A 26494-nucleotide genomic window follows, 5' to 3' on the forward strand; every position below is an offset into this window, starting at 1 on the left:
CCCTGGTTAGCTAACAGTTAAGCATTCTTTTCCCCCCTGGTTAGCTAACAGTTAATCATTCTTTTTCCCCTGGTTAGCTAACAGTTAATCATTCTTTTCCCCCCCTGGTTAGCTAACAGTTAATCATACTTTTTGCCCTGGTTAGCTAACAGTTAATCATTCTTTTTCCCCCATGGTTAGTTAACAGTTAATCATTCTTTTATCCCCTGGTTAGCTAACAGTTAATCATTCTTTTTCCCTTGGTTAGCTAAGAGTTAGTTATTCTTTTATCCCCTGGTTTGGTAACATTTAGTTACACTTATCTCCAGTAGTTATGCATCAGCTTCCCAGATCCTTTTAACTGAGTTACTAATTCAGTTACCTGGTAACTATGCCAGTATTGGTGTACTATTTAAGTGTTACAAATGGTAACTGATTCAAACTTTTTTTTTCAATTACTTATCCATAAAAACGGACTCCAGGTTTTTTAGAATAACATAAGATAACTGCAAAGTGTTAAGAAAATTCCCTTTAAATACATCCTGATGATTTTAACTCTAATTCACATCAAACAAGATTTTATTTCAAGTGTGAGGACTCTTCATCAGGTCAACTCTCTCTCTCTCCCTCCAACACGTCTGCTCTGTAAAAGGAGATGATGCTTTCTCTGTCTACGATTACTCCTCTGATGCTGACGGGGGTTGCTGTCGCAGCATGTTGCTGTGGCAACCACAGCACAGCGGAGACAGTGATTTTCCAACAAGCCGGTCACTGGGGGCAACCAGTGATAGTGCTGATGGGAGAGAAGACAACAAACACAACGGGGAGACGAAATATATATTTTTAAGGGGACGGATTTAACATCAAGGAATTGACGTGAAGTTCCTCAGATGTAGTGACGTCAGGGCGGTTTAGATTCATGTTAAATATTACTCATCCAAATTGAAACTGAATCAAGTTCAGAGCAAAGACAACATATTACACATTGAGACTTTTCCATACTTGAGCATATTTATTTACAAGTTTTTCAAACATTCAATTAACGTTATGAATGCTGACAAAACTAAACAATTCAAAAACTAAAGCAGAACATCTTCTAAAGCATAAAAGATGGCAATGAATGAAGAGTGGGCATGTTTCTGCATGTTGAAAACAGACGAGATCGATTACTGATGATCACCCTTGAAACAATAAATAAACACTAAATATCATCATCTAAAGTCCCTTGATAATTTCACTTAAATGTATCATCAGTTTACCCTTCACTAAAGAAATAATCTGGGTAAATGAGACGAATAAAGGTGATATATAAAGGCATTTTCAGTGGATGATCTGCAAAGTTTAAGAGCTTTTAAGGGGTGTAAACCCATGAAAATTAACCTATTATCAACAAAACTATTCATTACTTATGAATATTTCAGTCTATATAAAGATAAGTACACCTTTTATGTTAGTCTGACCATTTTGAGAGATTTTAATGCCTCTAGCCTTGTTTGCAAATTTATAATGCCAATAAAGGTGCATTCTTAAAGCCACTTGTTCATTTTAAGGGGTTTTTCCCCCTTTAAGACACTTTTCAATCCAGGCAAACACCATCTACAAACACCTTTTTTAAAATTTAGTTAGGTCCAATTACTATGATACGACAATATCTTAAAATACACTTAAGTATCCTTAATTCAACAGGAAGACACATCGAACACCTTCGATACAAATTAAGAGAAATCCTTTAAGTAATTAATCAGAAATCCTTTAAGTAAATTAACTGATAAAAACCCTTTAATTTGCATTTTTTTCCCTACATTTTTGGCTTAAATTGGCTAATTCCTAAGACCATGACTTAATGTGTTTCATATAGATAAATATTAAATATTTATTTGGGATTTTAACCGTAAAAACCTTATCTAATGGACAATATACCATCACAAGGTTTATTCAAGAGCATCTCGCAACAAACCTTGTTTGATAATTGCCACTGAATCACTTAATCTTTGATTTGATTTTGTTTTTGTTTTTTTACAGAAAATGAGGGCAGTATTTCATGAGTTGGAAGTGCTCATTTTCAGCAAAATTGCCAAAACATTTTTTTATGTCTCAGATTTCAAGGTCATTGGGCCTCATGTTCATCCCTTTCATTTGGGCATTCTCGTGACTTTTTCTCATTAATACTGTGAGGAATAGTCAGTTTGCTCACAATACTTGCTAGACAGCAATAACTGCAATCAGAAGCAGGCTGTAGCTCTGAATACTAGGCAAAGGAGCGGCTGTAAGCACACGAACTCCCCACGTAGTGTTTAGTCAGCATTTGTTATTATGAAAAAATAGCAGGATATAGAGGAGTTTTCAGTAGGAGTGGCGCAGCTTAATAAGTCTGAAGAATACTTTGAGGTATATGAGTTTACTCATCCTGCTTGCTGGAGAACCATGACTCCAATCAGAAGCAGGCTGTAGCTCTGAATAGTAGTCAAAGGAGTATTTGTAAATACAAGAACTTTCTACTGTGACAAACACTGCAATTCGTAGCTCTGCTAAAACACAACTAAATAAATGATAAACATTTTGTATCCCACATTAAAATTCCCCAGTTGTTATTTAGTCAAGGTTTTTTTTTATTATGAAACAATTAGCAGTTTATAGGGTTTTTTTTTAGTTGTGGCTTAACGTGGATGATTCGAGCAGGGATGCAAGAAAAATCTATTTTTTCTGGTGCATTTTTAGTGGCTTGCACATCTTAATCAAAAAATAGACAAAAATAATAGAATGCCTACATTTAACCATGTAGCCAAGTCTTAGATTTCAAGGGCATTTTAGCTTCATGTGTAGATTTTAACACCTCAGATACATTAAAATTTAAATGATCCTTTAAAAAAACATAAATAAAGCAGCATTAAGTCTTATCCTTCAATCTGAATGAATTTGAAAAGAATAAAGGTTAAAATACTTGTGGTAATGTTGAAATAAAAAAAACCTTACATACCGCTAAGTGTAAACATTTCTAAAGGGGTTCGGATGGTTGACTTAAAGGATGTCTGACTCAAACAGCTTTGTTCAGATGACGGTGTCTTCTGTGTTTTCAGAGGTCAATTAAAAGATAATTTAAGGGTATTTCAACTTTTCTTCCCTCACTGTAAAAATCCTATATTTTAAAGCAGCGTGGCAGCTTTTTATGATGCAGAAAGTTTGTCACATGTTCATGATCTGATCTGAACCTTTCATACAAAAAGCTTCATGTCACAGTCAAACTTATTTACAAGATAAACACAAAAATATGTACAAGCTGCAGCAAGGCAATGTTCTTCTAGCCTCGCAGTCCACCATCCAGTGTCAGCGTTCCAAACCTGAAAAACAGAAGCATTCACATTTGCAGCAAAAAGTTGGTCAGTATTTCTGGTAGAGTAAGAAGATTCTAGTTATTAGTGTAGCATGAAGACTGGAAACACAGGGAAACTGCTAGCTGACAGACAAAGGAGACAGTTTGTCTTAAAAATCAAAATGCAAAAATTTAAATTCTTCAGAGAAATAAAATCTCAGAGATTCAGGAGGAATAAGTTGCTGTTTTTAGCCTCTAGAGTCTCTTGAAGCCTTTAGAAACTCCGTTTAAAATCCATTACATACCGGGATCTGTTAACTTTAACAACAAATTCTTAATAAATCTCCTCAAATTGAATTGAGAAACAAGAAACTGATGAATTGTAAGAGCAAAATTCCTGGTTAACAGCCTTTAAATTGTTCTGAAACAACGAACACTAAAGCTAAAAGCTTCCCTCTACATTCCCTCATTGTGCATGCTAAGCTAATGTTTTTGTTACTCTCTGACCTTTCTAAGAAGTGGTTGTTCTCTGCAAGCTCTTTGACGACTCCCTCCATCTCCTCCTTCAGCTTCTTCATCCTGAAACGCAACATGGAGTCTCTCAGTAAAGAAATAAATGAACAGCATTTGTAGTGTTCAGGTTTTTCTGGTTTTATCATGATGATGAGGTCTGACCCGAGCGTCATCTCCACCAGCGTGTTCTGGCTGAGGTAGGCCGGAGGTTTCATCCCGCTCGACACCAGAGGGAGAACTTTCTGAGGCAGCATTTCCTGCAGCTAAAGACAAAGAGGACGTGATTTTCAAAAAGACTTGAGCTACTTTTGTGCCTTCTAAACCTGTGTAAGTTAGGGTTAAATAAACCCCTAACTGTGCTGCAGAGCAGACAGCCTCCCTTTGCTCTGGTGCTTTTCTGTGTATTTTAATGATCCATTATGCATCCATGGGGGAAAAAATGGCCTCTTTGTATTTAAATCAGCTCTACTGCAAAAGGTGTCACATTCACAAATGCTGGCACTAATGACAGTTTGCTTTGACATATGTATGTGCTTGGAGGCGAGCCAACTGGAACCCCATCATTCCTATGGGATCTATCCGGAATCAGATGTGTCTGCAAAACTCCTTCCCTCTGTAATATTTTGGTCCAGAATGTGCCTGAATTACATTAAAAATAGAATGTCCCCAAATACATAACTTCACAGACCCGACTGGTGGGGGTTTTGTGCCACTTTTTAACCGCTTTTCTCCCTCATTAGGTCCTAATCGTGGTTTTAAGGCTAAAAGAAATATAATATCCAAGTATTATTACAGCTGTATTCTATGAGACCTTGAGACTGAGCAAACAGAGAGGACAATACGCTGTAATGTGACCTGAAGTGATGAGCTCACCTTGATGGCTCTCTCCATCAGCATGGTCACCTCCTTCTCGATGCTGATCAGCTGACTGGACAAGTTCAGCAGCTGCTTCCTCACATGATGAACTTTCCTGAAACCAGACAGAGGACAACGCTTACAAACAGACACAAACTGTCCGCTCACTTCCTGTCTGATTCTAATAACATGGCGCCTAATAATAATGACGTATTTTACCTCATCCACTCCTCGCTCTTTGAGATGAAGAGGCGATACTTCATGGCACACTCCTCCGTAAACAAAGATCTCGCTTTACTGGCGTGGAGGACCAACTTCTGTCTGTTAGAGAAGCACACATACACAGGAAGTCAAGCCTTCAAAATAAAAGTTTATGACAACTTTTTACAACAGCAGGAACATGCAAATTAAGTGTTCTTACTTGTCAAATTTATGGATCTGTTCTTCGTTGTAAGGCAGACCTAAAATAAAGGAAATATAATTAGAAGTTATTTATCCCCAGAGAGGGAAACTTCCATGACACACCAAAGAGACAAAAACATAACTCACGTCTCTCTGCTTTATCCTTCTTGAACTGTTGGTAGATTGCCGTGATGGCATCCAGCAGCACTTTGATTTTCTCCACACTGCAGGAAACCGTCATAGATCAACCAAACTGTCCATATATAGAGTAAATATAACTGCATAAACAGAGAAAGGCTCACTTCCTGTCCTCGGGATGCGTTCCCACTTGCTGCGTCCAGCTGTCGGTCAGCAGACCTCCTGGGAGAAATTTACTCTTGATGTCCTGGGCCGTTCGCTCGATAGGCTCCAAAGAGCTTGAGATCTACACAGACACATCAATGGTTAATAAACAAACTGGATATCAACATATTCCGATCTTTTTTCTTCAAATAATAGGGAGCTCTCACTCTGAGGATTTTCTTGTGCATGTCTGAGATCTCATCATACTCTGATGACATCATGTTGGCCTGCATCAACACCTCAAACCTGCAGGGTGACACAGAGAAGCTCATTAGATGTATGAATTAATAAAGATAACCTAAAGTTCTTACTATTAATGTGTGAATGACTCACAGCTGCTCTGTCTTCTCTAGAATCTGAGTGCAGAAGTTACACAGGTGGAAAACTTCAGACTTCTTATGTAGAATATCACTGTAGTCCTCTTTCATCAGCTCACTGCAGAAGAAGAAAAATAACAATGTCTCTGCATCTGAATCAACTCCTGAAATCTAAAGGACTGAAAGGAATTATTCTCCTTCTCATGTGAATAAATGCGGGAAATAGCAATCAGGAAGTGAGCTAAACCTTTCTGCTCAGTGAGTGGATGCTCTGTTAGCTGACATGCATAGCTGCAAAGTGATCTGAATATCTGAGTAAAAACAGGTCAGACATCAGTCAGATCAAGCACAAAAACACAGCCAGATGCAGACTTACATTAAACCTCGGACTCCTTTCCGCACCAGCTCCTGATAAACCAGCAGAGACTCCGAGGTCTTCCACAAATGTCCGACATCGCCTGCAAAAGTCTGAAACAACGACAACAGTAGACTGACCTCACAGCTGTGCTAAAATACCTGTTTTTAAAGGTGTTAGTAAAAACAGTTTCCTTCCAAAAAAGACAAACAACAGATTCAGAAATAATCTGTACCTTTGCGTAGCTAGCGTCCAGGTCCAGATCATAGCGAGGCTGAACTTTAGGAGGGCTAGCTGCAAAGATAAAAACACCAACGCTTAAAGTGCGCATTGACCTGCAGGGTTTATATCATAAAAATCTGCAGGATAAGGCTGGTAATCCCAGAAAATGGAAGTGGAAAGTGGAAACTCATGTAACTGCAACCTCAGGAATACTTGCTCAACATTTTGCACATTTAATTTTTAGAACTGAGACCTGATTTAAGAGATTTCACACAAATTTGCTAAAACAGCCTAGGAGGTGCTTTAGAATAAATCCGGGTGTTTAAGAGTTATTTTCAGCCCTTTGCCTTAATTTGGAGACAACAGGATAGAGAGAGTGGGGGTTGATATGAATATGATATGATTTTAATGGTTTGTAGGGCCATAAAGGGAACAAAACTTTGGCATGTTAATAGAGCTCCTCACTTCCTCCCCACTTCCTTAATAGCTTAAAATTTGATACTTATGATTCTAAACCTCTTTTTTACCGGTAAGACAGACAGCTGATGGAATCAGAAATAGGAGGGGAGAGTGGAGGTGGGATATGCAGGACAGGAACAGCAGGCCGGACTTGAACCGGGACCATCTGCATATATGGGGTGCAATCTAACTGGTAGGCCATCTGAACCCCAAAATATTTGATCCCCTGATTTTATCCAGTTTTTTAAATTGACAAAATCGCTGATATTTCAATGGTTGTTTGCATTTAAAAGAAGTGAAACTTTCCCCACACTTCCCTATGGAAAAACTGCCAATGTTTATGTGCAGTTGAGACAGTCTGCAAGAATTTGCATGCAGCTGTTGGGTATTATAACAAGGAATCGCCAAATATCAGGTGTCAGAAACAGTGGTTCTAAAATGGTGAAATCTTGGCTTAATTTTAGGTGTGCTTAAAAAAAAAGGGTGAAAACCACTGGTCTAGAACTTCTGGTTTTGATCCTTCTGTATCAATAGTAGAGTCAGTATCATTTATTTTTTTACAAGAATCAATTCAGGGTGTGAACATGATGCAAAGGGAGCAGAATAAAAGGGACAGATGAGCAAAAATCAACATACGATCTTCGAAGATGAGTCCCACGGTGGCGACGGACTCCCGGCTGACGAGCATGATGGGATTGTCTCTGGACGTCTTGGGGAAAGTCTTAGCTTGGCGGTTGGGGTCCAGGACGAGGCGACGCCCCTCGTATAGAAGCTCCTGGTTGTGGAGTGGGATGCTTGACCTACGGGACAGCAGCTCCTGGAACAGCGCCGCTCTGCAATGACAAAGAGCATAAATTTGTGAACGCTGGGTGAATGCTAGGACTGGTCACACCTATATAATGCCTTTTTCTTAGAATAAAGTGAGAAATTCGGGAACATAAAGGCTAAACATTTCAGTGTCCAGTCTTACGTGTTGTACTCGTGGATGTAGACGTTGTGAAGCGTGGCCTGCTGCAGACTAAACACGTAGACGACGGTGCGATGAAGGATGTCGTTCGTCTCGGCGAAGAACTGATCGAAGCCCCAACACTTCTCCTGATCCGCCTCCAGGATGTTGGCGAGGACCGGGGTCAGGAGGCTCTGAAGACCCCTGAAACATCACATCATGAGTACAAGACCCCGAGTAGCGACCCTGCATACACATTAACATAATTTACAGACTGGGCTTTTACTTGGACAGACTGCAGGAGACGGGCATCTCCGTGCTCCACTCGATCTTGCCGTTCTCACACTTCTGATGGCCGGAGATTGTCCCTGATGGTTTCTCTGTGATGATTTTATACCTGGAACGAACACACAGCTCTCTCAGCTCCATGGTCCTCCTCGGAAACACATTTTCATGTTTATTTAATCTCTTACATGACTTCTTTGTTCCGCCGTGGCCCCTCGAAGGGTCTGAACGGCAGGCTGCCAGTGGCGGCGTGATAAAACGTGACTCCGATGCTCCACAGATCAACCGTGGCGCCGTATTTCTTCTGGTGGTCTTTCCTCAGCACGGCTCGCTCGTACATGTCAGGATGCTGAGGGTAAAACGTGATGAATTTACAGAGATAGAATGCTTATAAATGAGAAACTGCTGGTGTGCGTTTCTTTTCCTCACCAGGTACTCCTCAGTGCCGTACAGCGACACAAACTGCTCGTCGTCCTCCAGCTCTCTGGCCGCTCCAAAGTCGGTGAGTTTGTAGACGGAGCGCCCATCCTCTCCAATCACTCTCATGATGTTGCCTGGTTTGATGTCCCGGTGGACAATCCCGTACTCCCTCAGGTGGTTCATACCCGCCACTGAACAACCAGTCAGAGACAAAGTCAGATCATTAGCGGTATTTCAACACATCAGGGTTTGTTTTTAGTCCATCACACTGATGCTCACCAACGTCGTGCAGAACGATCAGAAACTCATCCTCAGGGAGTCCGTACGCGTTTGACGACTCCTCCAGCACGGTGTAGAGACTTCCACATGGACAGTACTCCATCACCAGGACTTTATGACGAGTGTTTGACTGAAGGAGGAAGAAGAGGATCGTTTATAGAAACTGAGCTGTAGTCCAGACACACAGGCACCTGGAAGCCTAATATTTCAGTGGTATGAAGGAATGAGTCGACTCTGGAATATCAACATTTTCCATCGGGTATTTTAAAAAAATATGCATGCCAAAACTTAAGAGAAATAAAACCACCAACCTCTTCCTCCACAGCGAAGAGTTTGACGATGTTTTTGTGGTTCAGCTTCTTCAGAACTTCAAACTCTCTCATCTGGACGTCCAGCGGCCTCAGAAAACTCAGATTGTTAAACACTTTGACTGCGTATAGATCTCCAGTTTTCTGTAATTTAACACAAAAACATTCAGTCAGACACTTTGTTATTTTTAAAGTCAGAATAAGAGGGTTTACAGCTCATAATGAGTTGATTAACCAGATATATTCTCTCACAACCCTGACTCACTCTCCCCAGGGAAAAATTCCATAACATTTCCAGATAAGAAAGCATTTACAGAAATAGTTCTGAGTGAATTTGGAAAATATGAGTATTTAAGCCAGTGATACTGAAAATGTGGCTCTTTATGTCTTAATTTGAAACATTCCTCCCTTTTTTGCCACTTCTTTTTGCCACTTTTGCAATGTTTTTGCCCCTTGTTTCAACTTTTTATGTCACTTCTTGCCCATTTAATCTGCCTTTTGCAATTAAATGCCACCTATTTCCCATTTTGCCACTCTTTAATGCGTTTTGCCCATTTTCCGACCTTTTTTGCTGATTTTTACCTTTTTTTTTTTTTCATTTTTTACTCATTTTTTGCCACCTGTAACTCAGTTTTTTGGACACTTCTCAACCATTTTGACACTTTCTGCCCTTTTTTTCCACTTTTCTCACAGTTTTTGCTGATATTAGCCCATTTTTGCCACTTCTTTTGTCACTTTTCACCCATTTTTAACACTTATATCCTGCTTTTGCAATTTTTTGCCCCTTTTTGCCTATTTTTCCCCACTTCTCACCCATTTAAGCTGCCTTTTGCAGTTAAATGCCACTTAATTCCCATTTTGCCACTTTTTGTTCTGATTTTTGCCCATTTTACTTTTCACTCATTTCTTGCCATGTTTTTGCAACTTTTGGACCATTTTTGCCACCTGTAACTCATTTTTTGGCCACTTCTCACCCATTTTTGCCACTTTTCCCCCAGTGTTTGCCCCTTTTGGCCTATCTTTGCCACTTCTCATCCATTTAAGCTGCTTTCTGCAATTAAAGGCCACTATTAGCCCATTTCTCCCACCTTTTTGCAGATTTTTGCCACTTTTTTTGCCACCTTTAACTTATTTTTTGGTCACTTCTACCCGTTTATGCCACATTCTGCCCTTTTTCGCCAATTCTCTCCCAGTGTTTGCTGCTTTTTGACCACTTTTGCCACCTTTAACTTATTCTAATTGCCACTTTTCACCAATTATTGTAGCTCTTGCAAATGTATTTTTCAACTATTTGGCTCTTTGGTTGAGCTGGGTTGAGTATCACTGATTTAAGCACTGATTATCTTTTCATAGCTTCTTTGGAGCCCAAACTTTCAAAGGATGTAGAAACTTTTATCAAATATTCCTGCAGAAGCTCCACACTCGTGTTTAAACCTGACGTGACCTCAGCAACCTGAGGCTCCAACACTTAATGATAAAGCAGATCTCATATTCAGATAGAAGATCGAGTTCAGACGAGTCGTCAGACTTTAAAGGCTCAGCTCTGAAGGTTTCGGAAATCCCCCCTCACCTGGAGGATTTTTGCGGATAAAACAAGAACGCATACTGTAGAGTGCTAATGGTGTAGTTGCTCTTTGTAATGTGAAATAAGTGACTACATAAATATTCGCCCCCTTCAAGTCAGTATTTAGTAGTCATCTTTGGCTGCAATCACAGCAGAGTCTGTGTGGATGGATTTCAGTTAGGCTTGCACATCTGGTCACTGCAATTTTACTCCATTCTTCTCTGCAAAATTAAGGTTGCACGAGGATCAAACATGAACAGCCCTTTCCAAGTCCAGCCATAAATTCTCTTCTGGATTGAGGTCTGGGCTTTGACCCAGCCACTCCAGAACATTCCCTTTGTTGTCTCTAAACAGTCTCTTGCAGACTGACCAAGTTTGTCCTGTCGCATTCATTTTACCCTCTACCTTTACAAGCCTTTCAGGGCCGGCTGCCGAGAAGCATCCCCACAGCATGATGCTGCCACCACTGTGCCTCACAGTGGGGATGGTGTGTTTGTGGTGATGTGCAGACCAAAGAACTTTCTTCCTCTTGACCATGGAGTCTCCCACATGCCTTTTGGTGAACTCTAGTCCAGGTTGAATCTGAGTTTTCTTCTACAGTGTCTTTCTCTTTGCCACTCTCCCATAAAGCTCTGACTGGTGAAGAACCCGGCCAACAGTTGTTGTCTGCAGAGTCTCTCCCATCTCAGCTGCTGAAGCTTGGAACTCCTTCAGAGTAGTCATAGGTGTCTTGGTGGCCTCTCTCTCTCTAACTATGAGACTACCGGCACCAGTTGGCTGGACCTCTATTGAGTTAGGTCAGTCACTTAAAAAGGGGTGAATATTTATTATTATTTGAGTTTTTAAAAAATATTTTCAGTGTATTTATTTTCATGTATTGCTTGTTTGAGCTGACTAATGTTAAAAACGAAACCTAACTTATAGATGAAACTAGGACCACCTGGTGGTTTCATGCCCCCACAGGGTCTGCAGCTACTGGAAAGTGAAAGTACAATTGTGGGTCAAGAGGAAGGGCTGGGGTTTATCAACCTAGACTTTTTATCTCTGAGTCAGAGCTCAAAGTTTGAAGAAAACCTGTCAAAGCATTCTTGAGATATGGCATTCACAAGAATGGAACAAATGTATGGAAAATCCAAGAACATAATACCTCTGGCCCTGGTTAGAGAGACATAAAAAAGAGATACAGTCTGTTCTCCACACCCAAGCATGTTTTTACTGTTTGTCCTGATAACTGTTCTTCCCCTGACCTGAATTTGAACATGGACTGGGGTCTAAAGGCTGACTGAGGTAGAGGAAACAACACTGAGCAGGTTTCCTGACTCAAAATGACTCAGCGGTGGTACATCTTTTTGCATGTACACATGAGCATGTGATGTGTGCATCAGGGCTCAAACAAATACCTACATTATTGAAAAACCACTGATTTATAAGACATGAGAATTTGCTACCACGACATATTGCAAATTCAACAAGTGGGTGAGGGTGGTGGGGGGGGGGACAAATCAGGCGGCGGTGGCTACCACCAAATCCTGAATGCAGGAAAAAACCTTGAAGAAGGTTAAAGAGCACATCTGCAGACCATGTAGGTCCATGATAATGTCTTACATTTCACCAGATTGTTAAAAAACAACCTAATTTACATGTTTGTCCTGGAAATTGAGTGTTAAAATGTTTGCATCCCCTCTCAGAGCATCTGTAATGATGTGCTTCTTAAGTTTTTGTTTTTTCCTGTCTCTGTTCGTGTTTATTCCATCTCTAACATTTTAAATAAACAAATTTGTTTCTGTAAACAGCTTCTTCATCAGGATAGTTCATCTTCCAGTATTTGAGTCAATCTTTTAATAAATCAGAAGTAAATAACTGACGCTCGAGTTCCTGCAGCAGCTCAGGTGAGCCCGGCGTGGTTCCTACCTTGTGTCTGCCGCGGTAAACGTTGGCTGTGGCTCCCTGACCCAGCAGGTCAGAGATCAGCCACAGGTAGTTGGTGGTGCTCTGCATCCTGACGGCTGCAAACAAACCTGAAAACACGGGAACAACTCGTCAATAACTCAGACTGATCAGTGATATGATCACTGCTTTTAGATTGTTTTTGAAAATTCTCATGTACAGAATAGAACAGAAAATTATGCCTTTATTGTCACTGTACTGTAATGACATTAAAATGCCACATCTGAAAAACAGTGCTGCTTTAAAAACAGAAACTACCATCATGATTAGAGATATTGCACTAGAGTTTGAGATAAGATGAAATAAAGTCATGTGCAAGCATTTAAATCTATGATGGCCCAGAGAAGGAGCTGGTTTTAAGTCTGTTTGTTCTGCTTTTTGAGCTTCATTTCCCAGAGGGTAGGACTGCAGAAAGTTTACGGGAATGGCCCTTAATTATATTTTTGGCCTTGTTGAGGCGTCCTGAGCTGGTGATGTCTCCTAGAGAAGGCAGAGGACAGACAATAATTTCCTCTGCTGACCTTGACACTTTTCAGAGGGCCTTCCTGTCAGCAGCTGAGAAACCAGCCTACCACACTGTGACGTCCTGACTAGTCTAGGAAAGTGCAGTCTCTGCTGGGACGTTTTTGACTACTGCTGTCATGTCTGCAGACCAGGAAAGGTCCTGGGACATGGTGGTCACAAGAAACTCGAAAGTGGAGACCGTCTCCACTTCCTCTCCATGCCTTTTCTATGTCAAGGCTAACATCATACAGAACTGTGTCCTAAACAGTTTGGACACTCTACAAGGAAGACAAAAGTTAAAAGTTAAAAATCAAGAAGTCGTGATGGTATGGGGGTCCATTTGTGCAAAAGTCATCATAGGTAACCTGCACATTGGTGGAGACTCCAATATGTCTGAGCTACATATCCTGGCTTTGGAAAAATCAGCTGCTAAGCAGACCTTCCACGTGATAAACAAGACTGTCTGCACTTGACACACATTGAAAATGTTTGCAGTAAGGCACATAAAATAAGACAAAGGAGACCCTAAACTATGGTGGCCATGAAAGTCAACAGTACACATATTTCATGATTATATTAAAATAATTAACCAAATGCAAAAACATGTACTTAATGTGAAAAATATTTAAAGAAATTCAAATACATTTCACTTACTGCAAAAAATATTAGACCTCTGGCACAAAAAACTTAAATTTCTGAAAGAAAGAAAAACTTTCACTGCAAAATGTATTACTTTCTGGTGAAAATACCAGTTTCTGCCAACAATTTTTCATGATTTGCAATTTGTTTTCACTTCTGCAAAAAACCCTGTTACACAAAAGTAAATATAAATATGAATCAATATTCTGAGAAATGTTTTTTCAATGGGCATGATTTTTCTTCTGTAAGTGAGATGTTTTCTTGTGCTTCATGATATATTTTATGCAATAAATAAAATGCTATTTCTCAAATAAGATTTGACAACCTTCAGGGCCACCATACTTAACTTCTAATAAGCTGAAAACATACACTATCAAGCAAGAGTGGTCAAACATCTCGATTTAAAATGACAGAAACAGGTCACATGATTTCACAAACACAGAGTGTTGCTTAAAGAAGGGCTGGTGCTACAGAGCTGTAACATGACCACGTCCCAGCTTTTTTGAAACACAATATTGACACCAAATTATAAATTGGCATTTAATTTTCCAAAAACAATTACAATTCTCTGCTTCTGCGTGTAATATGTGTGTGATAATTTTTAAAAAGTTGAGTTTTTACATTCTAAAATCATCATATCATGTTTTTAGTTTACATCTCACACAGAGTCCCAACTTTTTAGGAAATAAGGTAAAATATAAAACGTACAGGTAAAAACATGACACAGAGGCTTGTATTGTATTTCTGTTGTGTTCATTATTATCTAAAATAAATAAAAGTGTATCATATATGCCATTATAATTCAGGATTTTTAAAAAATAGCGCAGTGAACCTGAATACATTACATTTTTTTGTTCAATTTATATGTCGCCGCGCCGTGCATTCCTGACGTCATCGCGTATTCATGACGTTGCGTTTTGTCGGTCTGTGGGAAATTCCCGTTCAGGCCTCAAACAACAGAAAAACCTTCATGAATAAAGAACTGGGACGATGACACAGGAGAAAAACAGGCATATCCAATGAACTTGAAGCGCTTCTTAATCGCAGACAGTCAGCCATTACTACAAAACATGACATTTTTATCAAAATTGAGCATTTCAACGGCTTTAATAGTAAGCTAAAACTGAAAGTCGTAGTATTATTTAGTTGAAATATAAAAATACTTAACAGTTAGCGGTTTAGGAATCTCCTATCTGTTGGTTTTCTGCCTGTAACCGTGTCATGTTGTGAGCTCCATGGCTTCAGCTTTATATTTTCACTTTCTGCGGACATGGACGATCTCTGTCAGAGAATCGGAACTGAACATTAAAACCAGATTTCTGTTAAGAAAATACCGTTTAATCTGCACCATTATACCGGTTCCGTTAGCTAAAACTTCGAAATAAAAACCGGTTACTTCACATAAATCATTTCATCAGCTTTCGTGTTTAAAACGTATCGTTTTTTATTTTGTTTATTTCCTCACCTTTCTCTCTGCGGCGGAGCCCTCTTCTTCCGCTGTCTCCGGGTCACGTGGAAGAAGCTGTCCAATCAGCGACTAGATTTTAGAAAAGGGGGCACGAAGCATCATTACCGTAGTACTCATATGAGCAGCGGCAGATAAAATTATCCATCTCTGACAGCTGCTTATTGACACGGATTATCATATTTATGTATTCTTACTTTTAATGGTATGTTTCCACCTCTTTGTTCTGTCACATCGTTTGTTTCATCCCATGTCTAACTGTCACTAATTTTTCATTAAAGCAGTTGGTTGAGATAGAAAATGTAAGAAAAACAGAAAATTTGTTAAGCAGGTGGTGTTTGGCTTTGCTGCTAGACCAGTAAAGAACTAATGATTTAGGGCATCCTTGTTGCAATTTAAAGTTAACGGAGGTTGGTAAGAACTTCCAATTATATTACAAAGACCCGTGTTCTTAAAATAATGCAGTGTTAAAAAACAAACAAACAAACAAACAAACAAACAAACAAAAAAAAAACCCACGGATTTTGTGATATTCTTGACCAAAAGAGAGAGGTCACTGTCAAAACTAAATTTCATAACTTCATTAGATAATTGAATTGAAAATGTATTTGTATAGATAGTTGGCTAGCATTTGTCCCAATTATTTGCAATTAAAAACCTGGAAATAACGAATATTTGCTGTGGAATCAAAACAAGTATTTCCAATGTCATTTATTTTTTTCTAACTATCAATAGAACCGTTTTTCAGTTCAGCAATTGTGTCAACCCAAGAAATCCCACTGGCAACAAGATTTTGAAGTGCCCATTGTGAATGTTTCCAGTTATTACGGTATTTGCAGAGGAGGTCTTACAGTAGAACAGAACCTACCTGGACCACTCCCACTTACATAACTACAGTAATGCGACCTATATGTAAACATTGAAAGAAAAAATAATTAAGCTACATTTACGCTTACAGGATAAATTTGTCACCCATTTCTGACACATAAATAATTCAATTTCAGGTAATGGGGCTGAAATTTTACATTGATATGTCTGTTTATACTGAAGAAATCATGACCCACACCCTAATAAAACTTTAATTGCAGTTTTATCAATATCTCACGTACTTTAAATGTATCCTCTTAGCAAAATAGGAGGTAAATCCACATGATTACTGTATAATTAGACACATTATGTCAAAACAATGAGGCTAATCCCCAAATATTTAATGAAATGTAAAAAAACATACATCACTTGATATTAAAAATATGTGAAACCTGCAAAAAATCGGTAAAAATTTGCAAAATGTTTCCTGCAAGTTTTGTTGCAAATTTATGACTTAAATTAAGCCTGAAAATTTGAATCTTTTTAACTTAGACATTTCCCTTTTTTTCCAAACTTTAGAAACTTAAAATATTGGGAGTGGTTCCAGATAAATTTACAACTAAATAAACTAAAAAATATATCTACTTCTTTCCTTGAAAATTAACAGATCCTTTTCGATTTTTAGTGGCACTAGTATGCCTTCATAATTTGTTTTGTTCTTACTTATAACACCCAGAATGTCACAGAGCTTTTAATTCTCTTTTTTCCCCTCATTTTTGCAAATGAAAATATGGTTCAATAAGCCCCTTCTATGTAAGCATACAGGCTAAATCTGACATTACCCCCATTATTGATCACCCAATCATCAATCAACACACATACACCTGTTTTAAAAGTTCACTCACTTTATATTTAACAAAAAGAAAAAAAAAAATCAGCATTTCATGAGTTACAACAGCTTATGGTGGCAGCTGGATGGGCTGTACAGGTCCATCTGATTCTCTGTTTACAGGTAAAGCAGTCATCGTAGAAAAACGGACACTTTGTGGAAATTCAAACGATCAAATGTTGGTCGTCTCCACAAACATCCTCAGAGCACCATGAGAGCAAAAATGGATGAAGGACAACGTGTGAGAAACGACGACGACACTTAACTTTTTCTGTTTTTCTGTCCGAGAAAAACCTGGAGACCAAAGTGCTTTAACGTTTTTTAAAAAAAATGACGTTTCAAACTTTTTTACATTTCAACTTCCTTTGACCCTCTTCAGCCACCGTAGACACAATCTGTACAAAAACGTCCACAGAAGACAAACCTCAGAGATGTTTCAACAACACAAAGAGGACGAAAATTCACAATTACACATCTGATTTGTCATTTTCATGTTGGACATATTTGGCCTAGATTTTGTTACCCTTCCTTAAACAATCTGCCTGGAAGGAAATTATTGGCAGGAATAAAACCAAACGATCAAATATTTTTTGAGATTTGTTTCTAACAGCATGGTGAAAATGAAAAAATAAACATTAGTGGTTTTATTGTGCTTATTGACACATAATACCCTCATTAATTCATCCAGATTATCAAAATATTTTTTCTTTTACCCTTAAAATCAAAGCCAAAACAAAAGCATATGTATGGTGGCCTCGAAGGGTCAACTGAATTAATATATGATTGCAAAAAACATTTTACTAAATCCAAAAATATTCCATGAAGTGACAAAAAATTTTAAAAAGTTTAAACATTCTATTAAAATTCTGCAAAAAATATAATCTTGTGCAAAATTTATCTTTGCACAAAATCATGGGAAAAAAAAAACTATTTGTATTTTCTGCAAATTTTTGCAAAAAATATTTGTATTTCCTGCCAATTTGGTAGGAACGTCAAATATTTATTAAGATAAAAATGTTTTGTTGGCACAATTTAATTTTCTTTTGCAGAAGATCAAAATTATTTGCAGAGGATAACATTTTTTATACAAGTTAAATATCTAACAATTTAACATTTTTTACAGTAAGTGAATTTTTTGTGCTCCATGAAATTACAATAATGTTGGATTTGTTAAAACATTTCTGGCACAGTTGCACTTTAGGGCCACCATATTTACATATCTGTTTTGATTTATGTCACTGATCTGAAATAAAATTTGTAACTTTGCATCTATTAAACCCTTTGGATAAAATATACAGAGTTTATCTTTGCCTGAGGAGAAAACAATCTGAAATTTCTGTCCATTTTTGAACTTCCATTTTTCAACTAGATGTTTAAACGGGCACAAAGATGTTGGAAAATCTTCAAAAATTTCAAATAAAAGAAAAAAAATGAGACAAATCAAGAGTGAAAGAAAGCACTGAGGGATACTGAAGGCTTTGATGCACATTAACAATTGCAAACATCAACCAAATGACAAAAATGTGAAAATAAAAACGTCTTCTTCATGTCTCTGTCGTCTGTTTTTGGACTCCTCTAAACACACCAACCAAACGTCTACCTTTCTGTCTTCTTTGCACATCTTTCCTCCAGCTGCACGAAATCGACAACATTTTGTACCAGAAATCAGTGAAAAAGATAAAAATTCTGTAAAGTGCAGTTAGAGAATGAGAACGTCTCCCAAAAAGTTTCTCAGGTGTGTTTAAAAAAAAATAATAATAAAAGAATAAAACGAACACACCTGGATGAGTCAGAGAGTGATTGTACCACAGGTAGAGCTCAGGAGAGGATGTACGGAGGCAGCAGAGGGACAAAAATACAAAAAGTCAGGGACCAGGTTTGGATAAAATTGACTTGTAGCATCATTATTGTTCTGTTTTGTGTTTCTCTGAGAAGTTTATAAGACTTTTATAACAATCTGGTGGATTTTAACAAGCTATTCTTAACTGAGTTATCATGTACAGAAGCCCTAAGTGGACAAACATTTTTTTTATTCTTCTCTGTTTGGGTGCAATAATTAAAATGTGGTTGTTTTCTTGAGACCTTGAACTTTTTAACTTTTCTTGGGAGAACAAAGCTGTTCACATGATAATGTGCCAATTCTAATCAGGAACCTTCATGCCTGAAAAATGAAGCCAATGGAAAAAAAAAACTCTGAGCAATGCAGAATTTTACATTGCAAAGCAGATTAATTTTCTAGGTTCGATGTATGTCAGCAGGCAGATCATGTCAAGACAGTCTGGCTTCAGACTGTTCGTCTAAGACGCTGTATATCGCAGAACGGCTATACACATTAAAAATTTCAAAATAAAATTCGGATTAAACTTCTGTTCAGGGTTTAGGTAAGAAGTCGGATACCAAAAGTTAAAATCTAAAAACCCGACCTACAAAACCTTTAATTAAGCCGAGTAAACGGTCCTCTTACAGGGAAAAAGCTCTTCTTCCATGAAAACATGCCAACACAGCCAGCGTAGCTTACACAGAGCAGTTAGCTCTAAGCTACGAAGATAACAGAGCTATGTAGCTTAAGCTAAGCTCACAAAGCAGCTAGGTAAGCTATGTCGCTACTGTATCTGAACAGCTAAATTAGCTTAAGCTACTTTTACTGAAGCTCACAATACTCAAGCTAACTAAGCAATAGATCAGAGCAACGTAGCTAATGTAGCTTACATAGCTAAAGCAGCTAAAGCTAAGCTCACAAAGCTGCTAGGCAAGCCACAAAGGTATGCTATCTGCTAGCTTAAGCTAAGTTTGCTGCAGTGCACATTAGTCAAGCTAACTAAGCAATAGATAACACATATATGTAGCTAACATAGCTAACGCAGCCAAAGCTAATGTAGCTTACAATACAGCTATGCAAGCTATGAAGCTGCACTATGTTAGCTTTAGCTATGTTTGCTGAAGCTGATGTGACCCAAGCTAACTGAGCAACAGATGACAGAGCAATGTAGCTAATGTAGCCAACATAGCTAAAGCAGCTAAAGCTAAACTCACAAAGCAGCTATGTAAGCTACGAAGGTACACTATGTTGGCTTTAGCGTTGTTTGCTGAAGCTCGCGTTACCAAGCTAACTGAGCGGTAGATACCAGATTTGTTACCAACATAGCTAACGCAGCAAAAGCTAAGCTCACAATGCAGCTATGTAAGCTACAAAGGTACATTATGTTAGCTCTAGCTATGTTTGCTGAAGCTGATGTGATTCAAGCAAATTCAGCAATAGAAAACAGAGCAATGTAGCTAATGTAGCTAATGCAGCTAAAGCTTAATTCACAAAGCAGCTGTGCAAGCTACGAAGGTATGCTATTTACGTTAGCTTTAGAATCGTTTGCTAAAGCTCACATTGTTCAAGCTAACTTAGCTACATTGGCTTTCTCATACAAAATCTCAAGTTTTTAACATGTTAGCCACTAAGGGCCGGACATAAATGCTTCGTTTGGAAATCATTGGTTTCACTAAAGGCATCGTCTTATATTTTTAGCAGTTTATGTTTCTTAAGATCAGTATGTAGAAAACAACCAAAATGTACGAGTCATGAGGGCAAAACTGAGTTAAATAAACTGTATAAAGGCATGTCCACCCAGGGCATCTGTTAGGATTAGCTTTGTCCGAATTTAAGATAACCCTCTAAATCGTTTAAGTATTTGTTTTTGTTGACTCTTATAATCACCCTTAAGTGAAAAATTGCAGATTACACTGCTCTAAAATCTCAAAAAGCAAGCTGAAAACATGAGCTTGTCTTATGTAAATTGAATAAATATGTTTTAGGGGATCGTTCTTGTTAATGTAGCCTGTCAAGTCCTCATTTAGACGGATGATCTTGAGCTTTCCATGTAAAAGAATAAATGTTCTTTAATCAAAGTCATATTTTTTCCCAGTTGAAAGTTAAAAGATGGGTTTCTGTGACAAATCTGAAGCTATTTGTGTGTTATTCAGATGATTAGGATTGTCAGATTCATGCTGGTGTTAGTTTTCTTTTAGCATCATCTCTAGAGCATTGGTTCTCCAACGGGGGGTCGTGGAGCCCTTTTCAGTGGGTTGTAAATTTGTGCCTTTGAGATATTGTTCATAAAGTTTTTAAAACATGCTTGTTGTTCCAGTTGCTTTGATTTCTCACTTTCTTTAAAAAAAATTTAAAAAATATTGGAAATTTGGGTTGTATTGGCTCATTTAGGAGTTGATAGTGAGTTCTAAGGCTTGACCTGTTGAGAACTACTGCTCTAGAGACAATAAACCGAGCATTTAAGGGGCAGCTCTCCTACTTTTTCTTAACAATATATTTCAGGTTTGTCACAAGAAGCACAAAGACAAGAACAGGTTTAAAAACAAAAACAGGATGTTTTCAAGGCAACAGGACGGCTGCCTTTGTCGCCCTCTGGTCCCGACTTATCTGCCTCTGCTTCGTTTTAAAAAAAAAGATTCTTTTGGCACAACAGTCCTTCAAACTTTGACTTTACAGACACTTAAAACCTGGATATGTTCTTCGATTGACTGATCTGAGATTGTCGCCGTACGTCTGAAGTGATCTTCTGTAGAAAAATATAATGAGGCAATATAAAAAAAGACGGAATGAAAAGTACTGCAAGAGTTCAATGGATAGATTTACAATGATTTTCTATATAGCTTATAAATACGTATCTACACAATATGTGGTACAAAAATACTATAGAGCATTTAGTGGGCACTGATTTCCGCTGTTTTTTTCCTCAAAATAACAGAAACACCAAAATAAAATAAAAAACAACGATATGAAGACGTGGAACTGGTCAGGCACAGGTCGTGTTGGTGGTGAAACGCTGCGTCCTCCACACGAGAGAACAAAATCAAAACTCAAATAAAAATGGAGGATGGAGCAGCTGTGTTCAGCTTTGGGTCGTTTCTGTTGCAGTCGATCGTCACCACGTTTCAATGAGAACTAAAAGAGTCAAACATGAGCGTACGATTTGGTTTAAACCTGTCTGAACATCAGGACCGTCTGGGGATGTGAGTCATGTGGCGCCCAGAGGATCTGTAACTGTGTAGTGTCTGTACGGAGGCCCTGAAGGGACAAGAGATTAAAAAACACTGTGCACATCGTCACCAGTGTGAGGCGTGTCGTGTTTGGCACGTTGCATGTAGTGAAGTCAGATTTTTCAATACCCCATGTCTTAAAATGATAATTTTTGACATTTTTATGATTGATTGGAACAAAATCTTTCACTGCTCTTAAAAAAACTTCATATATTCAGTCATTTTTTTTTTAAAGAGGAGAGAAAGAGCAATGTATTAACAGTAAAAATTAACAGGCAATGCTTCAGTACCGGAGCACTGCTAATGTAGCTGTGCAATTTACATTGTGCATGATTTTGCATGCAAATATTCCCAATAAAAACAAGAAACTACCAAATATTGCATGGCTGTAAAATCAATACTTTGACATTTTAAATAACTCGTCTTAAAATGATAGCATTTCTGCAAATTTACAGTCCTATAAAATCAAAAAGTAGCGCTTCATTTCAGATATGGTCTTCAGGCATTTTGAGTGGGAGAATACGGTCTAAATTCCACAAATATGAAGGCAATGTTGCAGCACTGCTGTGTTACTGATCTAGTTGTGCAATTCAAACAGTATGCATGACTTTTTCTGCAAATTTCATGGATAAAAACAAGAAACTGCTCTATGCTTAATAATCATTAGCATCCAAAAACAACCCAGCTTTAAAAAGCTACACTTGTTCCATACGACAGGGTTGTAGGAGAGGACCAGATCCATCAGAACTTGCAGGCAGGCTCATGTGCACTGTCTAAATTTGCACAAATATGTTGGCTAATATCAGCGATTGAATGATTTTAAACATGGGGCATCAAAAAATGCAATGTGAAATGTTCAGCTACAGTGACATTTCATTATTGTGCAATATGTAGATTGTAGTGTGCAACACAAAATGTGTGTAAAAATGAGAACTGTGTGGGTAGCTGTGATAAAGCAGCATGTTAAGGTAGTTCATAGCCCCCAGCATGACACAAGTAGCATGCAGCATGTTGCTTGTAGTGTGTAATATGTCATTTGTAGATTGCAACAAGCTGCATCCACAGCACATCATGAGCTAGCCTTAAATCTGGTGTACGCTGTGCAATTTTCAGCCGACACAAACATGAATTTTGAGACTTGCTTGGTAGCTGGGCTGACCTACAGCCTAATGGTGTGTTGTTTATTGTGTAGAGTACTGGAGGACATGGCAGCTGACCACAGCTTGGATGGATTTCTAACGTTTGATATTTTGGCTGCACACGCTCCCATAGTGAGAGCAAAAGCATGAGCAGAATCCTCAATTTAGGAGCATTTTTTTCCTTTAAAAACTGTGGGACAGCTTCCTAGATCATCATGAAAACAGCAGAAATACATATTTGATGTGCAATCCCATTGGATCTTAAAAGACTGAAACAAGCAGTTGAAAAAAGAAGTTGATTTTAAGAGCTGGCTCTTTAATGTGAACAGTAAGAGCTGCCTTTTTTAGCCTGTTGTTACTAAATCTGCCTCATAATTAAGGGATGATCTTTACTCTGCACTAAGGATGCACAATATTATCGTCATTTCATCGATATTTTGGCCAATATTTCAACCCATAAACTGGCTGTAAATAATAGCCTGTATCAGCTTTAAATATTGGCAGTATGCACGACTAACTTTGTGGAGTTTAAGGCTGGACAAAGACTTAAGTTTCAGGCCTGAACTATATTTAGAAATATTGGTATTGTATCGGCTAAAATGCATTTTTAAATAGCGGCATATCTGCAAAAATCCAATGTCATGCATCTCTACATTGTTCCGCTGCAGGCACAGGTGGTAAATCATGCATTTTTTCGGGGGAATACGTGTTTTTTAAAATTGTAATGAAGACTTTCAGTGCGATCAATAAAGATTCATCAGTAGTTGGTCAAAGCATTGCTTATTTGGCTAATTTTATAAAAGATTTGGGAGCTGAAGAATCGTCTCTTATTGCTGAACTACGATTTTGATTCCCATCACTAGCTGTTAGTTAAATATCTTCTTGTTGTGTTTGCTGGTGTTGCCATTTATGGCTGTGAGAGCGGTTTTATCGCTGTTTAAGCCATGAAAACAAGACTTTTAAAGGGAAACTTCCTGGTATTTGCCAACTCTACTGGTAGAGTAGGAGCGCATAAATCGTGCATGTTGGTGTTGTCGTAAACGATTCACTCACACAGCATGAGCTGTCATTCCACCATGGCTGCTGTAGAATTAGCTTATAATTGCACAGTGTACATGCAGTTTTCAGTGTAGTGTAGTTAGTAGCGAGCAGCAAGTTTGTAGTGTGCTTCGTGTTGTTTTTAGTGTACAAAACGCGATTGTCTGAATGTTCTGATTGCTTTTTGTGCACATTAGACATGCTTCCGTCCCTGCAGGGCCACTGTAGCTGTAAATCAAACTGAACCCCTGCTCTGCCATCTGATTGGTCGATAAATATGTGCCTTATTGCTTCATCTCTAAGAGCGCCGTTACCGTGACTCACCACACGACTCACACCCGCTCAGACGCTGTCCTCCGAACCGTTTCGTCATGAGGAGGTAAATTCAAATCAAAGACCCAGTACCACATCTCCTCTGGTCGCTGCTGATCCAGTTTCCATGGTAACCACAGTCAGGATGGCCACGCGTCCTCCTGCAGCTGTGGATGTTTTTCATATTTGGCATCAGATAAGTTAAAATGTCCGCTGATCATCGTGTGCTTCGTGTCCTTCTGTTCTCCTGCTTTAAGGCAACTTATATTTGTGATGATTTTAATAAAACCTTTTCTTAAAAAATGTACAAATTTCTTAATACAAACCTCTATGGCATTATCAGTAAACACTGTATAGAAAATATATAAATATGCTTTTTCTCTTTTTAATGTACAAATGTTCTGCAGCTCCCGCGGTTTCCTTTTTTCGTCCTGCTCCTCCTCGTCCTCAGTCTCTCTTTCCCATTTTTGACCTCATTTATGCACAATTGCTATTTACAGTGAGGGGGCGGAGCTGTGTGGGGGAGAGAAGGGGGGTCGTGGCTCACGAAGAGTCCGTGCAGGGCGACGGCGGTGGCGGGTAGAGGTGGTGGGAGTAGCTGCGTTCGGTGTAAGGCGACGGCGGGCAGCTCTCACAGTTCTCCTCCGCCGATAGGTACTGGCTGCGGGGCGTCGGCGGTGGCGGGAAAGGCTCCGAGTCGTAGTTGAGGTCGCTGGTGTAGCCCTTGGCGGCGGCGCTGGACTTGAGCGGCGCTCGGCGTCCCGGCGTGTAGTCGCTGTCGCACACGTCGGTGCTGCAGGGGGTGGTGGGAGGGGCGAAGTGACGGTACGTGTACGGTCTGTAGCTGAGAGGAAAAAAAAGACGGGTTATTTCAACAAAGAGACGATCAATAAAAACAAATTCAGAGATTTATGACTGAAAATGCCCCATACTAGGTTTTCTCTTTAATAGAAAGGCATAAATCTGCAGGTTTACTCTCTCATTAACGTTCCTGTGTGAGTCCATAAAGCAGAATCTTTCACGGAGGTGATCCATGGACTTTCATGGCAAATTCACCCTTGAACTTAAAGTTTTATCCTCATAGAACAAAAACAAACATGTTTATTTCTCCCTAGTTTGATCCTCTTACTTCTCGGTTCTCTGAAATAAAGCTAGTGAGACTAATCAGACCTAACAGTCACCCAAACAATGACAACAAGGCTAAAACCCAGTATAAATACTCCTCTCAGTGCCAGGATGTCAAGAAAAACAAAGAAACACAGCCGCAGCAATCAGTGCTGGAAAAAGAACTTCTTCTGGACTCTGTAGTTCCAGGAACAATGAAGTTGTGTTTGTGTTGCAGAATAAATAAAATAGCTCAAAATCAACCACGAGAATCTCAGCAAACTTTCTCCTTGTCCTCAGAAATCTGCTGAAGGTTGTTGACTTTTCATCATGATGAGGCCCATAAACAGAAACCTGAGCGCCTTCTCTGGGTTTGAACGACTCTGCAGCAGTTTAGATGATAGAAAAGTAGGTAAAAATGTTACCTGTATGATCTGTGAGTAGAGGGACTGTTGGATGAGTAACCGAACTCCATGGTGTATTGAGAGCGGACTGTGGCTGGAGACGGCGGAGGGTTCAGGATCTGTAGACACAAAAAACACACAAAAATAACTTCATAAATCAGATTTTATCTGAGAGAAAAACTTAAATAATACTCAGCAATCCTAAGGAATTAATTGCAACTATTCTGGTTCTACCTGGAAAATTAGCATGACAAGATTATAATAGTTTGGGATTTTTCATTAGTTTTTATTTTTACTTCGTTTTCACTTTCTGTGTTCAATTTCAGTTTAATTTTTATTAGTTTTTACTGCTGGTTCGTTAGTTTCCAATAGTTTTTATATTGCAAAAATACTTCATTTAAGTTTAGTTTTTATTAGTTTTCATTTTTTACGGGTAGATGTTGAGGCTGAGCGAGCGTCATACATTTTTAAAAACATATTAAAACAGGGTACTCTTCGCTTATCATTTTATTTACCTAATGATGATGTTTAAATAAAATTCCTGACATAAAACTACCACTATGTGAAGTCTTAAGCAATCAGATCAGGCAATTTTACACTTCCCAGACTTGTGTGTAGGTGCCAGTCAGTATGATTGTGTCACG

General features: G+C 38.7%; 2 protein-coding genes across 3 annotated transcripts in view; both read right to left on the reverse strand.

Annotated features, from left to right (window-relative positions):
* Positions 1 to 974: 974 nt before the first annotated feature.
* tbk1 (TANK-binding kinase 1) lies at positions 975 to 15169 on the reverse strand. Of its 2 annotated transcripts, none has more exons than XM_041780828.1 (21): positions 15112 to 15169; positions 12468 to 12574; positions 8996 to 9136; positions 8685 to 8814; positions 8415 to 8596; positions 8174 to 8334; positions 7987 to 8097; positions 7725 to 7904; positions 7391 to 7587; positions 6309 to 6367; positions 6095 to 6186; positions 5735 to 5836; positions 5569 to 5647; positions 5362 to 5483; positions 5207 to 5283; positions 5079 to 5118; positions 4877 to 4978; positions 4676 to 4772; positions 3965 to 4065; positions 3797 to 3868; positions 975 to 3317 (listed from the first exon to the last, which is right to left on the reverse strand). In XM_041780828.1, exons 2-21 carry the CDS (start codon positions 12552 to 12554, stop codon positions 3278 to 3280), a joined length of 2172 nt encoding a protein of 723 aa, XP_041636762.1. In that variant the 5' UTR covers positions 12555 to 12574; positions 15112 to 15169; the 3' UTR covers positions 975 to 3277. The 2 variants fall into 2 exon arrangements, with proteins under 2 accessions (XP_041636762.1, XP_041636763.1); XM_041780829.1 differs by lacking the exon at positions 15112 to 15169 and adding an exon at positions 14815 to 14915.
* Positions 15170 to 20677: 5508 nt separating this feature from the next.
* lrp6 (low density lipoprotein receptor-related protein 6) overlaps positions 20678 to 26494 on the reverse strand; it is a 56262-nt gene continuing 50445 nt past the window's right edge. The window contains exons 22-23 of the mRNA XM_041780323.1: positions 25872 to 25969; positions 20678 to 25186 (exon numbers count right to left, since the gene is read on the reverse strand). Of these exons, the coding sequence (XP_041636257.1) occupies positions 24886 to 25186; positions 25872 to 25969 (399 nt within the window). The 3' untranslated portion in view covers positions 20678 to 24885. The remainder of the gene's footprint in view (positions 25187 to 25871; positions 25970 to 26494) is intronic.

This window comes from Cheilinus undulatus, linkage group 23, assembly GCF_018320785.1.
Source record: "Cheilinus undulatus linkage group 23, ASM1832078v1, whole genome shotgun sequence".
Lineage (NCBI taxonomy): Eukaryota > Metazoa > Chordata > Actinopteri > Labriformes > Labridae > Cheilinus > Cheilinus undulatus.

What these genes read in the sequence shown, in the direction of transcription:
- tbk1 (XM_041780828.1), bottom strand. Translation starts at nt 12,554, where the DNA reads ATGCAGAGCACCACCAACTACCTGTGGCTGATCTCTGACCTGCTGGGT. An exon ending in TCTTCGCTGTGGAGGAAGAG is followed by an intron (nt 8,815 to 8,995) that starts GTTGGTGGTTTT and finishes TTCCTCCTTCAG; the next exon opens with TCAAACACTCGTCATAAAGT. An exon ending in TGCACAAGAAAATCCTCAGA is followed by an intron (nt 5,484 to 5,568) that starts GTGAGAGCTCCC and finishes GTGTCTGTGTAG; the next exon opens with ATCTCAAGCTCTTTGGAGCC.